Source organism: Raphanus sativus, chromosome 6 (assembly GCF_000801105.2).
Source record: "Raphanus sativus cultivar WK10039 chromosome 6, ASM80110v3, whole genome shotgun sequence".
In the NCBI taxonomy this organism is placed as follows: Eukaryota; Viridiplantae; Streptophyta; class Magnoliopsida; order Brassicales; family Brassicaceae; genus Raphanus; species Raphanus sativus.
The window spans coordinates 7,913,416-7,927,962 of record NC_079516.1 but is presented as its reverse complement, the minus strand read 5'-3'; the positions used below and the strand labels follow the sequence as shown (position 1 = coordinate 7,927,962).

At 39.3% G+C, this 14,547-nt stretch overlaps 1 protein-coding gene across 2 annotated transcripts; it reads right to left on the bottom strand.

The window, feature by feature from the left end:
• Window positions 1-135: 135 nt before the first annotated feature.
• On the bottom strand, window positions 136-6,258 carry LOC108811914 (protein TIME FOR COFFEE-like). 2 transcript variants are annotated; one of them, XM_018584028.2, is made up of 11 exons: window positions 6,036-6,258; window positions 5,534-5,962; window positions 5,004-5,429; window positions 4,590-4,914; window positions 4,450-4,489; window positions 4,275-4,367; window positions 3,905-4,130; window positions 3,755-3,821; window positions 3,589-3,655; window positions 3,178-3,507; window positions 136-3,046 (listed from the first exon to the last, which is right to left on the bottom strand). In XM_018584028.2, exons 1-11 carry the CDS (start codon window positions 6,142-6,144, stop codon window positions 611-613), a joined length of 4,548 nt encoding a protein of 1,515 aa, XP_018439530.2. In that variant the 5' UTR covers window positions 6,145-6,258; the 3' UTR covers window positions 136-610. The 2 variants fall into 2 exon arrangements, with proteins under 2 accessions (XP_018439530.2, XP_056844022.1); XM_056988042.1 differs by lacking the exon at window positions 6,036-6,258 and having other exon boundaries at window positions 5,526-5,666.
• Window positions 6,259-14,547: the final 8,289 nt, after the last annotated feature.

Below are 14,547 nucleotides of genomic sequence, written 5' to 3'. Positions count from 1 at the left end.
GTTTGCACGCGTGAGCCTTGTATTTCCAGACCATTTCCGTCTTTTGACTATACTTTCAAAAATTCTGTTATATTCAAGATTAACAACATAATCTGGTAACCATATCTGATTCTGACCGAATACAAGATAGACCCGTGAGAACGAATCGTAAATCCATGCTTCATACAATAATAATTCCACTAAACATACCCTAACAACATATAATCCACTAACTGATGAGGCCAACAACAGAAGAAACATGTCAGTATACGTTAGTTAGCTCTTGTCATTTTTCTAACTAGAGATCACCCACACAAAACACTCAAACCTACTCGAGAAGAATGAATGGAATTTTTTTAAAGAAAATAGAACTCCAGTAGCTGTCTTTTCTTTTTAATTGAAACCGTAGTTCCCTGTCAGAATAATATAAACACTAATTGCATACAATCCCCCACCCTACCGAACTCCCAAAAAGTTGTCCATCACTGCGTGTGGTCTGTTCCGTCTGCTTCTTTCTCCTGACGTCCTAAGTCCATCTTTCGCCGGCACAAGCTATAACCAGAACTCCCAACCACTCGAGTTCTTTTTTCTCTTTTCTTTTTAAGTTCACAAATGGTTTTTAAGGGGTCTTTCACTCGCCGGCTTGCTGCTTCTGATCTACGGGCTTTACCTGTACCGCAGAGGGAACCGCGTGTACATACGGAAACCCTGGAGGCACTAGCTGATGTTGCTGCGTCTTCCCCACACCTCCTTTCATGTTACTGGCTGCTGCTGCAGCAGCCATGGCTTTCGCTGGATCTGAAGTGGTGGTAACGGCTCCTATGGTACAGGCGGAGAGGCTGACTGGATGACAAACGGCGGTGGAAGCAGCAGCTGATGAACCTGGCTGTTGCTGTTGTCTTTGAATGTAATAACCACCAGGAGGTACGGTGATCTGCTGCTGTTGATGTTGATGCTGAGATTGCATATAAGGATTAGAGAAGAAAAGCTGGGACTGTTGCTGCAACCCATGCTTTGGCAACTGTTGCTGTTGTTGTTGGGACTTGGATCCAGAGCTTGTAGTCGGGTTCCCCAGAACTGAAGGACCGTTGTTCCTTCCACCCGCAGGAGAAGCTGCGGATGAAGACTGCTGGTTCTTGGGCGGCTGAGATGATGAGTGAGTAGTCGACGATGCTTGTACAGTTTTGTTCACAGCTGATGAAGCTGAAGCAGTAGTTCTTGGGCTCCCACCCGCGCTTCTGGAGACGGAAGACGTTGAAGGTGACCCAACTAACATTGGTGGAGACGGAGCCTGGTTGTTGGTACCTCCTTGCACCTGCTGCATTGACGAACCAGACGCCATAGGTTTTGAGTTTGCTGCAAAAGATATCTGCGACTGCTGGGGACGGCTTTGCTGTTTATGCGATACGTTTCTTACTGACGATGCAGCGGCAGCAGATGATGATGGCGATAGTATGGACGGAGACTGGGCTTGGGAAGTGTTTGATGCCCTGGGTGAATTGTTTTTCCACTGAGGAGACTGTGCTTGAGTGCTGCTTGACTGGACAAGGTTTTGAGGAAACCCTGAATTGGCATTTGTAAACTTAGTGCTTCCCGCGGGTGATACAGAGATATTATGATCAGGGAAACCACTCCCATTACTCGCCGCCACAGGCCCTTTGGTTTTAGCAGCAGAAGCAGCGACTGAAGTTGCATACCGTTGCTGCTTCTGGAGATACATGGTGGTGTAAGGTTGCTGCAATTGACTCCGTTGCATATGCTGCTGCTGCTGCTGCTGCTGCTGATGTTGCTGTTGCAAATGCTGCAGCTGCTGCTGCTGATGAGACGTCAGGACAGAACTGGAACTCTGTGGCTGAGTAGAACCATGGTTGTGCAAACGGGATGTATCAACGATGCTACCACTCGTTACAGCAGAAACAGATGTATCAGCCAAGTCGGGTTTGTTAGAGAACGCAATAGATTGCGCACCATTCAGGCCACTCGTTTTCCCCGTTGCTGCTCCCGTTTTCCTTTGTTCTTCCCTCGTATTGGTAGTAGTATTAGACCCCGATTTTCCATCATCTGAAGGAGCACTGTAGTTCATTTTCTGCTGGGCTGCTTGAGCAGCAACATTCGCTGCCATCATTTGATAACCTTGCCTTGCTGCTTCCGGAATGCTGTGGAACATAGCGTGATTTTGAGGAATTGCTGACATGTTCAGTGAAGGAGTACTATTAGCCCCGTTGAATGTCGCAAACGTCATGGCATAACCCTGGGGCGGAAACGATTCACCACCAGCCTTTGAAACCTGCTGTGGTTTCTTTTCGCCATGATTGCTAGAGGATACGACAACTCCACCAGCTGGGGCTGCTGAACTCATCAGACCCAAGTTAGTTGGTTGCATCTGCATACCATAGTTCTGGCCATAGGCAACACTTGAACGAGAACCCCGACTATCAGCGGTTGATGGGCTATCTCCTCCTACAGTCTCGCTATGTTGAGTCGCATTTTCTCTAGGTTGCCTCTGCTGGAAACTCATAGGCTGGGATTGAACTTTGTGAGTTGGAAATCCTTGGGAGTTCCCGGGATTTATCGGTGGCCTCAACTGTTGGTTCTGCAGATGCTTTTGTGCTGCTGAGGAACCAGTAGAAACACTTCCATTCTGGTTGCTAGGAGCATGGCTCTGGAGCATTTGACCAGCTTGCTGTTGCTGCTTCTGTGGCTGAGAAAATGGAGGCTGGATCATTTGGGAGGGGTAGAACGAACCATTAAAAAATGGTATCGGCTGGCCAGGAGCTCCTCTATAAGCAGATGATGCACCAACATGTGCCGGGACTGGAAACGGATAGCCATTATTCTGCAAGATGGCCAGGTACTGCGTTTCATTGCCTGGCATGCCCGAATAACTGAAGGTCATTGTTGGGGCACCAACTTGAGAAGCTGAAGCAGAGCCATTCATGGAGTTCGCAGTAGCTGTCGCAGCAGGAGAAGCTGTGTTACCACTGTTAGGAGGTCTGACAGATGCGGCAGCTATTGTAGCAGCTGTATGAGGCTGCTGGCCCATGGGGAAAATGAATGTCGGACCATGCTATCATAAAAGAAAAAAGGAAAGAAAAACAATCAGCTTGCAAGAATGACGACAAAAACTTGATATGAGAAGCATGCTTAGACTGTGCACAAAAAAAAAAAGCATGCTTAGACGACAATAAACAAACTAACCATGATGTTATTCGCTGCACCTTGAGGTAGAGCTTGCTGAAGCAAAATATGATTTCTCTGAGCTGTATCTGAGCTTTTGGAAGTAGATTTAGAGTTCTTATCTGGAGCAGGATTGGAACTTCTTCCCAAAACAGTCCCTTGGAGTTCTGTGGGAGGCATAAGACTGAGATTGCTGGCCTTGGTCCCATACAATGGAGATGAGCCTGGTGCTGCAGGCCAGAACGGATTCATCTTTGTGAACTGCTGGTGAGATTGAATATTCCGAGCGATATAGCAGTGTGTTGCACATCTCTTAGGCCTCGGTTGGTTAAAAAGTAAATGCGGAGGAGGCTGCAAGAGATCAAAAATTTAAAATCAGTAAATAAATGTAGAGAGGATTCTTTGAATCGATCGGAAAGTAACGGAAATTACCTGCATTGCCGCAGATGATAAGGAACTAGTATCCGTAGGGACAATTCCTTGCGTAGGCGGCATGTATCTGTTTAATAATCAAAGAGTAATCATATTAATTCAAGTGAAACAAAAAAAAAAGAGACTTCCACAAAGTTCCAATTGTTAAAGTTTACAAAAAGAATACCCCATTGTAGGAAGACCCCCAGGCCAGCCAGGCATTGACATATGCATAGGCAAAGGCTTAGCTTGAGCTGGAAATTCAGAGAAGGGAATAAAAAAAACTTGCGAAAGAGTAAGACTGGAAACTCAAGAAAAACGAAATGGCTTTAGTTACCTGTTTTTTCTGGAACAAATACTTGTTGTTGCGGTGGCTGTTTCTGAACATGATGATGCTTGTTTACCACACCCACGTGATCAGATTTATCCAAGTCGAGTTTAAGTTCACAACTCTTGTTTGGCTTATGAGGTTCAGTTTCCACCACCGTTCTAGGTCTCTTCTTCCCTTCGGACTCGAGAACTGTCGCACCACCTCCATCTTCCTTGAGCAGAGGCTTAGCTTCCTGCTTTCATCATGCATACGTGACACGGTAGAGAATTAAAAAAGAATGGGATGAGAGAACAAGATAAGAAAAGAGAGCCCCCAAAAAGACAAATAAAGTAATGATGGATATTATCACCAAACAAAAGTAGGTGGTCCCACTCACCGTTTCCACTTCCGTGGCTTTAGGTTTAGCTTCGGCTGCCACACCTTCAATTTCAACCCCTCTCTCCGATGACGATCTAACCGGCGGTGGGGCCTAAACCGATTTTTAAAAATAAAATTTGGATAATATTAAAAAAATGGAGGAAATTAAAAAAAAAAGAAAAGCTGAAACTTACCATCAGATCTATCTCAAACTTCTCTTTTTCCAGTGAGCTTCTGCATGATTAAAAAAAAAAAAGAAAATACGTCTCTAAGCACCAGAATAAAGGTAGAAAAGTCACATTTAATGTTATAGATCATAAGATCGTGTGCTTACGATTTAGCTCCAGAAATGGTAGTAGCTCCGTCACCATCCGATCTAACTCCTGAGGAAGAAGATTCAACTTTCGGCATTACTGTTTCCTCTTTGGACATATCGCTTTCTTTTTTCTCAGCTGATCTCGAATCTAACGCTGCTGTGCTGTCTCTGGCCTGTGGATTAGTCGAATCCAATACCGAGCTGCTTTCTTCAGCGGATCCTGATCTCTTGAGCTGATCAGCGGAAGGAGCTTCTGCTTCGGATTTAAGGGCTCGTGATGGTAAGCTGGGACTGTTCTCGTCGTTGTCGTATTTGACATGCCTCTGCTTCTTTCTTTTAGGAGCTGAAACCAAAGAGAGAGAGATAAAAGAAAAAATGAGGAGATAAAAAAAAAACAAGAAGGGATCGTGTTATGAAAAGAGAGGAGTTTACCAATGGAGGTGGCATTATAGGAGCCGTTGATGGTGGTGGAAGAGTGAAGAAGGGTTTGAGAATTGGATACTTTGGAGTTGACGACATCCACAGTTGTTTTTGCACCTCCTTCGGATTCTTGTTTTGAAGTGGTGGCGAGAGGCATCCTCATCATCCCGTACAACACCTCAGCGATCTCGATCTCTATCTCGTCTTGAACAGCAGCAACCGGAGGAGATGATGACTTGGGCGGGAGAGGGAGTGGGAGTGGCTTTTGTTTCGTCCCACTAACCATCTTTTTCCGATGAACTGAAACAGTGGATGAAGATGGAGATGTAGGAGCTGGAGGAGGAGGAGAAGGAGAAGCAGATACTTGGCGGTGGATGTGCTCTCCAGAAGATGCAAGTAAACCTGACGCCCATGACTCATGTGGTCTCTTTGTACAAGCTGTGCAAAACAGAAGAAGATAATAATAAGATAAACCAATTAAAAAGGAGATTTGATGAGCGAGCGAGAGAGAGATGATTCTATTGTAGTTTCCACCTCTCTACCTGACCGAGCTTTTCTAGGAACCGATACTCCGATCATCTCATCCGCCGCCGCCTTCCAAGTCACCTGCGCCGGCAAAGGAGACGGCGATCTGAAACTTTTCGTCGGTTGCGGCGGAAAGTTCTTCCTCTGGTTGTGATGATGATTCGAAAGAGACGATGAGAACGAGGCCGGGGAGATACTACTCGCCGGAGGAGGAGGATGCATCTTCACCACCGTGGCTCCCCCGTCGTCATATTCTTCATCGTCGTTGACACTCCCTTCCGAGCTTTCGTCGCCGCCGCCGTGAACCATCATCAAACGTTCTCCTCTGCTCCTTTTACTCCGGCGATCTCGTTCTCTATCACGTTCCCGATCTCGTTCCTTCTTCCCACTCCCTCCTCGATCTCTCAGCCTCGCCGCCTCCTGTAACTCCACCGGACCTTCCTCCTCTGTAACCAAAACAATCACAAAATCAAACCGTTTCTCTCAGATCTGAAGAAGAAAATTGATTTAACAACAAACCTGGAGAATCTCTGAAACTTCCGGCTCTATGTCTCCGCCGTGACAAGGCGTTTCCGGTAGCCGCCGCCGCCATGGGTGGTACTCTTCTAGCTTCTCTGTTTCTATCCATCTTCTTCCTAATCTCTCTCTCTCTCTCTCTCTTTCTTCTATCTCTCTCTCTATACTAGCTACTTCCCATTATCTCCTTTATTTGTGCTCCCCTCATAATAAAAGCAGGAGCGAATAGATCCACGGCTCATATCTCCCTCCCAGTAAAAACCTTTTTCCCAATCTTCACCGTCCGTGTGAATGCATCCAACGGTCTCCGACTTGTTACTTACCAGCGTCACGACATCTCCACCCTCCATTGTAGAGATCTCACATCAATCAATAACCTATATATTTTCTTTATTTTATTACCAAAAACGTACTCCTCTTTTTATTATTTCAATAGTCAGCATCCACTGTGGGGCCCATTCAAAAATGAGTAGTATTGTATTTTTTTCAAAATTGTTTGTTAATGTTCGTTTGAAAATATTATTTGGACTACTATACCAAGTTATTAAACACTAAGTTGCCACGTGTCGAGACTTGACATCGCACAGGCTGCCGTGTATGTAATCTCGACCAATACTGTATTGACTTTTATCGCGTCGAGAAATTAAAAAGAATTTGAAAAGAAACAATTAAATATCGAACAACAGATAATATTATTTAAATTAAAGTAAATTAATAGCATTATTATAATGCTATAAAATTTACTTTATATTGCATTGTTGTCCACTAATCGCGACGACTCGTGTGAAAAAGAAGACAAAATACTGACATATACACGTACAAAAATGGTATTATTTTATGTTATTTTTACCCAAAATAATGTATCACTGGCTACAACCGGTAAACAAAGACCCTGGTAAAGGCAATATACTATCGAAATGGAATCTTTGTGACCACCTACACACCGATCCAACCGGTAAAATTAATCATAGTAGGTTCCACTTCTCGACCTCTCTTCTCATCTGCTGCTCTCGAAGTCAATCAAATAGCTAATACTTTACCTTCTTTGTGGCTTTTTGTTGGAACTGCAGTAAATAAATGGTTGGTATTTGTTTTTTCCTCTAACTATTTACTTATTAATTTATGTAGATATTACTTATTTAATAAATTTACCAAAACCATAAAAACGTCAAATGACTATGAATATTTGAACTTTTAATTCTTAGAATCTAATAGTAAAATAAAATCAAATAAATAATACCACCGAAGAGTTCTCGGTATGTCTGATTGACGATCTCGACGGAGGACCACCGGTGATGAAGGTAGACGAGTTGTTTGCTTCTGTTAAGGCGCCGTTCCGGCGAATCCATCGGATGGAGGCAGAAACAGAGTTGGGGGGATTAGGATTTCTGCAAATCAGTGGGTTCGATTTGGGCCTTTAGCCCAATTTTATTGTATTTTACTGTTCTAAGTGTATTTCGGATTAGGCTCGGGTCCATGTTTGTCGGACTTGGCTTTGTTTAGTGTTATGGGCTCTGCCCTTTTATTTAATATAAAAAATTGACGGAAAAAAAAATTATACCACCGTTTTATTTATCTTGTCATTGCTAGCTATTAAAACTTTTATTTATCTTATTTTCTTTTGTAATTTGAATCGGCAGAAAGTGTTATCAAACTATAAAACGGTGTAAAATCTTTTTGTTAAAAAAATCTTTCTCTCTCATCCTCTGACCTCTCTCTAAGAACTCAGATCATAACTGCTTTCCGGCCGACGGTTTCGCTCTTTGAGCCACCGTCGATCCGGTTTCGTGTCTCTTTTAGTGTTCTCCTTTCGTGTATATATATCTAGAAAAGGATCTATGGGTTTTGGTCTCGATCTCAATGATCGATTAAGCATCCGGGATGGTGAGGCTTCCAAAGCTCAGTCGTCGCCGGCTTTAAACTTCGGGGGGTGGCGGCTTCCTCAACTGAGCCTCGTCGACTTTCGGAAAAGATCTGTGGTTTGATGATGATCGAGGATGGTCATCGGTTTTTGGTTCCTCTTTGGTTCGGTTCTCGTCTTTTGGGCGTCTGGCTTCGTTTCTTCGGCGGTTTAGGTCTCAGTGGTGAAGAAACGAGAGAAGGGAGTGGTTCAACGTCGCAAGTGGTAAATTAGGATCCTGACGAGATCTTGGGACAGGCTCGATGAACCTCTCTGGTGGAAAAGTTTTAGCGGCGAAATGGGGGCGGTGGTTTGTCGGCGCTGAGTTCCGGCGTAAATCTCGGCTCTGGATCACGAAGGGTTGTTAGCTGACGTGTGTCTCATGTATTCGATAGTTTGACGCACGTGGACGGTTTGGGGTAACTAGTGGACGCGTGGCATTGAAACGCAGCGTTTGTTTCAGGTTTGGGCTTTAAGGCCGTTTTTCGGGTGCCCTATGTCGGGCTTATGGTTTCGTTTGTAATGGGCCTTGTTTGGTCCCTGTTAAGGTTTGGGCTTGGTCCGGTTTTGGGCCTTGCACCTTTAATAAAATATAATACTAGAGGAGGGAAAAAAACTATAAAACGGTGTTGAGTTGGCATCCGATCGATTAATCTGAGGGTCTGACTGGTGTAACCGCAGCGGTTGCGGTTGCGGTTGCGGTTGCGGGAGTTTGCGGGTGCGGGTGGTTGCGGTTTTAAGCGTTTTTTAGAGATTTGTACGACTGGTATAGCTGTTAGAAATTGTTGCGTTTGCGGGACTCTTATGACTGGTAAACTACAAAACGCAACATCTGTTAAATAATAATTTAACAATATTTACATTTTATGTAATTATAAAAATATTAAAAATCATAATAATATGATAAATATAAAATTTATATTTATAAAATCATATTATTCAATTTTAAAAATTTATAGAAAATATTTTAGTTTTGAATTTTTATAATATAAATTAAATATAATATGAATACATTTTACAATTTTTATTATTTCAATTGAAAATTTTTATTGGATATTTTTAGTATTATTTTTATTTATTCAGTTTTTAAAGAAAAAAATTTATCCTCCCGCAACCGCCCGCAACCGCAAACGCTAGCTGGAACCAGCTTTTGATTTTAAGAGGTTCGGAGCGGTTTGAAGCGATTTGTAGCGTTTTCTGTGATTGTTTCGAAACGCCAACAACCGCTATAAACCGCAAAAGCTGCGTTTGCGGGTGGTAGCGGGAAAACCAGTCAACACCTGAGTCGTTGATTGAATCAAAACTCAACGGCTTAGATGAGAAAAAAAAAAGAATGCATGTGGGACCTTGTTCACCCAAGTCGAGATCACGGAACTTCTGAGAAATGTGGGGCCTGCATTTAGTTGCCAATGGGGAATTGCTCCTCCCTCTTTAAAAAAAATATAGTTGAGTTTTTCACCACTACCGTCATGTTCACCCTAACTATCTCATTTTTATTTCTTTTGTTTTTTTTGTCTTTTTATTTTTCTTGTTATGTTTTTTTATTAATTCATATTAAAATACTGCTTAATTTTCTAAAATAATAAATAAAATTTATAAATATATAAATAGGTAACTCCTTTCGATAGAATAATATAAAAATAGGACATGAGAAGAAAATATTTAAAGTAACATTAGTTAGAAAGTAAAATAATTAAACTATTCAAAAATTTTCATTTTTACTCTAATTCATTATTAAATTTAAATAGTTAATTTAATGTTTAGTCCACAAATCAATCATAAACTAAATAATTTTTTCAGTTACTTTTTAAAGGTTTGTTTAGACGATTTTAAAATCGAACTAAATATCTAATCAATCAGTAATCATATATAAAGTGTTTAACTACCACTGACAAAGTTTTTTTTAACTTGCCACTAATATTATAAAACTATGCTACTTGAAGTTAAAAAAAAAATTATGAAAAAATATTAATATCAAAGTGAACTAGAGAACTTCAATTTTTTCATTGCATGCTTATTGGCATTCCAAAGGTACATTTTCGAAGTCCTGAAGTAATAGATAAATCAGACAATAATTGAAAATATGCATTATTTGATTAGTATCAAATAAATAAAAATTGTATTAAAATATGTAAATTAGTTATATTTTAAAAAACCTGAAACTATTTATACTGTGAAATACAAGGAATATATAAGATGAGTGAACGTGACGTGTATTAGGGCCCACGTTGATATATTAGATTCTGTAATTGAAGTATCAGCAAATAATTTGGTCAATGGTCAGGATTCATGTATATAACTCGCAGTTAATGAAAGTCGATTAACTAGACAAAAACAGTAATATTCATATCTACTGTAACACCACACGTGTTTGGAGACGCGTGCATGACAAAACACGAAGATATCCACGTGGTCTCAGAATGGTTGATGCGGTTGATAACAGTCATGACACGTGGAAGATGGTTCTATGTCAATTCGTCGGCTTGGATCTTGTTTCCTCTGTCGACGGGGAAAACGGCCACTTCATCCTCAAGATATCTCGATACGTTTAATTCATACCCGACTTATATGACTGTGCTAAAATATACTTGAACTTATATGACTGTGCCAAAACATACCCAATTTATATTTTTTGGCAAAATTATACACCAGTCGTCACATCAGCTGCTATGTCATCTATTTTTGCTCGCATGTATACAACGTCACCTAATTTTGCTAATAAATATACCATGTATATAATCTTTTTAAAAAACTAAATAATTTTGTTATGAAAATAAACTTTTAGAAAATATAAAATTTTATTTATTATTTAGTAAAATTAACAAAAAATAATTAATTAATTAAGTTCTAATCTTATATAAAAGATATATTCGTAATTATTTCGATCCTATCAAAAACCGTCCTTATAAGAGTTATATATGTATTGTAATGATTCAAATCCAATGCTAGTATTGCAGACGTATTGCAAACTTGCATTGGATTTAAATCATTAAAATACATATATAACTCTTATAAGGACGATTTTTGATGATCGAAATCTCTTATATAAGATTAGAATTTAATTAATTAATTATTTTTGTTAATTTTACTAAATAATAAAAATAAAAAAAAAATATTTTCTAAAAGTTTATTTTCATAACAAAATTATTTAGCTTTAAAAATATATATATACATGGCATATTTGTTAGTAAAATTAGCTGACGTTGCATCAACGCGAGCAAAAATAGATGACATGACAGCTGATGTGGTGATTGGTGTATGATTTTGTCAAAAAAATATATAAGTTGGGTATGTTTTGACACAGCCATATAAGTTCAGGTATGTTTTGGCACAGCCATATAAGTCGGGTGTGAATTGAACATATCACGATATATTGGGCATGAAATAGTCGTTTTCCCTCTGTCGACGCTACTCGTTCGCTTAAATATCTCTCTGTAGATATAAATACAATCAAGGACAGAGTTAAAAGAAAAAAAGAAAGAAAGCTAACCTCACAGCTTTTCAAGGACGTTATACGTGACAGCCGCGTTAACTACTTAAGTGGCTTGACGAGAGTGGTAGGATTACAATATCTCGTTGATTAGTGAGCCGTCATGTAAATTCCTAAGATAACAAAAACAATAAACACTGACAATGCCACGTCAGAGTATTGAGTCCCACCAAATGAATTTGTCGGGTTTCTCTGGATTTCTTTTATCTAAAATACGATATATAGTAGTATATTTTTTTAAAATCTAATCTATTAATTTAGGGATTATCTACTGTTTGAAGTTCTCATTTAAATTTTGGACTCTTTTATAGTTGTTGCTAAAATATATCATGCCTCCTATACAATGTAACCTACCAACTTAAATTAAACCAAATCTTAACCAACATAGATTAGTTAAACCTAACAAGTAATACTTTTATAATATTTTTGGTTAATCTCTTAATATAATTAGATCATATAAAACTGAACCACTCTTAAATCAACGAGTTCCATATCATTCCAGACATAAGAGAAAAAATATCCGACTCATTTACAATGTAAGCATACAAAGACCGTGTATGCTTATGCTCATTGATCTTCCAAAAACCAAATAATTGTGGCATAGACCAACATAGGCTCATGTTCGTATCACTAACTTTACTTCCATATATTTACTCTTCACCTACATCATATCACAACATACACAATTATGCAAGAACATGATTTTTTTTTGTTCAAACAAACAAATAATGGTGGCATATGATCAGTAAATTTTTTAAATATGTTTTTTATATATTACATTTTACGAGACTATGTGTATAAGTTTTTTTTTTTGAAAACGGGCATAACTATGTGTATAAGTTAAAAGATAAAAGGTGTGATAAGGCAAATTGTTATACTAAAAATGAAAGAAAATTAAATACAAATTAATAACAAGTACAACACAAATTATAACACTATTAAATTCTATATATATTTAATAAAATATTATATATATATGTCTAATATGTATATATATAAATGTTACACAAAATATATATAATATTATATACACATATTATATATACCATATATTATTAATTGAAATTTGACAAATCAATTTCCGCCCTTTAGGGCGGGTCCTAATCTAGTTATCATTTATAATTCAGGAAAAAAAAAATAGAATTTTTTACTTTCCATGCCACTTTTTGTCTTTCTATTTTCACAGTAAGCTACTTACCACTTGTTACATACTTTCTTTCTATTGTTGTTTGCTCAAAAGACTCCTATGTCCTTGCTTTAGACCAGAATCGATTTTGGTCCAATTTAGACAAACCAAACCACACTCATACAGGTTCCTCTTGCAGCAGACCAAATTTGAATTTCATTAGAGCCCAGTTTCTTTTTTCGATCTAACCTTTTCATCTTTTCTCTCGAACTCTCTCCCCCATTTTCGTCTCTTTTTACTTTCTTCTCTCTCGAACCCTACCGTCCTCGTGCTCGCCTCCGACTTTCTTCTTCCCTAACCACCATCCTCTTGCTCGCCTCCGACATTCTTCTTCGCCGTTGTTCTCGAACTCCCCCCCCCATGGCAGGTACGGTTCGTCTTACCCTTTGCTTCATCGTTTTCTTTTATACATTGTCTTGCTCCAGTTGATCCCGTTTGTGATTATGTTTTGGCTGCTCGCCTCTGTACACTAGTGATTCTCTTTCTTTTTTGTTCCCATCGCTAAACCCAATATCAGATCCGGGAAATTAGGGTTTTTAATTTCTTTTCCCGTCGCATAGCCATCTCTGTTCTTCTAAATCCTTTAATTGATTCTCGTTTCATTTTGTTAGTTTCTTAGTGTTTTGTGGATTTCAAAATTTAGATCTGCAAAATTTCGATTTCAAAATCCAGATCTGAAAAGATGTAGACGGATAGCGTGTGGATGGAGTTACGTGGACGCCTCAACAATTTGTGGACAGAGTAGAAGTAAATAATGTTTTATGGACGTCCTTAGCAAACTGACATAATTCTCAAGCTCTCATCCACAAAATATTTACTTTCTATCTCTCATGTGCGTTTTCACAATCTGCCTTTTGTGTATTTTTGTGATTGATACCCCAACCTATATAATATGTTAAACTTAACTCTAGGTAATTTGTATTATGTGGATGCAATAGAATTGGAGAAGTCAGTGGCGGATCCAGAATTGTATTTTAGGGGTGTCATTTATTGGGCTTTGTCCAGTTTAAAATTTAAAAATGAAGGGAAAATTTTAAAAAGAGGTGCAGAAAGGAGGTTTGAATTCAGGTTGCACGGTTAAAGGTGGGTCAGACAGGGAAGAATCAGACCAATTGGGCTACGGAATTTCCATTGCACACTATCAAATTTGCTCAACTATAATTTTAACCTATGGCAGCTGGACCCCTTTTGTTCAAGGTGGGTCCGCCTCTGGGAAAAGTGTATACGGATGGAATAGATACAAAAACGTTTTGTGGATGTAATAGACGTAAAAGAGTTTTGTGGACGGTAAGAAGGTTTTGTGGATATAATAGAATAGAAATAAAAAAGAATTTTGGATGGAATAAATTCATAAGTCTGGCCACAATTTAATGGATATAGTAGAAGTAAGAAATATTTGTGGACGGAATAAATGCACAGATCCGACCACAATTTAGAATCAAACCGCAGTGAACCAATTTAAAAAAGGACATTTAATAAATGAAACACCAAACTGGGATGGTACCGATTTTTCTTCCCTTCCCGCTATATACCAAACCACATCAAACTAAACTTCATTTAACAAAAGGGCTTTTAAAACAAAACACATGACGCAGAAGAAGAGAAAGTATGCAACAAGTGCAAAGTGGTCTGCGACGTAAACACAAGACAAAAAGTAGCCCATTACGTAAACGACTCGAAAAAATAATATGGACAATACTTAAAATAACAATGATACGTGATAAATTTTGGAACTATCGCGGTCCTCGCTTTATCGAGTCTCTAACTTCTCTCTTTATTTCTTGAGAGAAAAAGAGAGTTTCGCGGTGGTCCCTGCCTTCCTTCTTCCTCCTCTGCCTTGTGGCCTTCTAGTGGTGACTCTGGTACACGGTGGTCTCTTTTGACACGGTGTAGCCGGCTCTGACTCTGGTGGTTCGCGATCCCTTAGACGGAACCATCC

Coding starts and splice junctions, on each gene's coding strand:
- LOC108811914 (XM_018584028.2), bottom strand. CDS start 6,144: ATGGATAGAAACAGAGAAGCTAGAAGAGTACCACCCATGGCGGCGGCG. Junction 5,963..6,035: donor AAGTTTCAGAGATTCTCCAG/GTTTGTTGTTAA, acceptor TTTTGGTTACAG/AGGAGGAAGGTCCGGTGGAG. Junction 4,915..5,003: donor CTATAATGCCACCTCCATTG/GTAAACTCCTCT, acceptor CTTTGGTTTCAG/CTCCTAAAAGAAAGAAGCAG.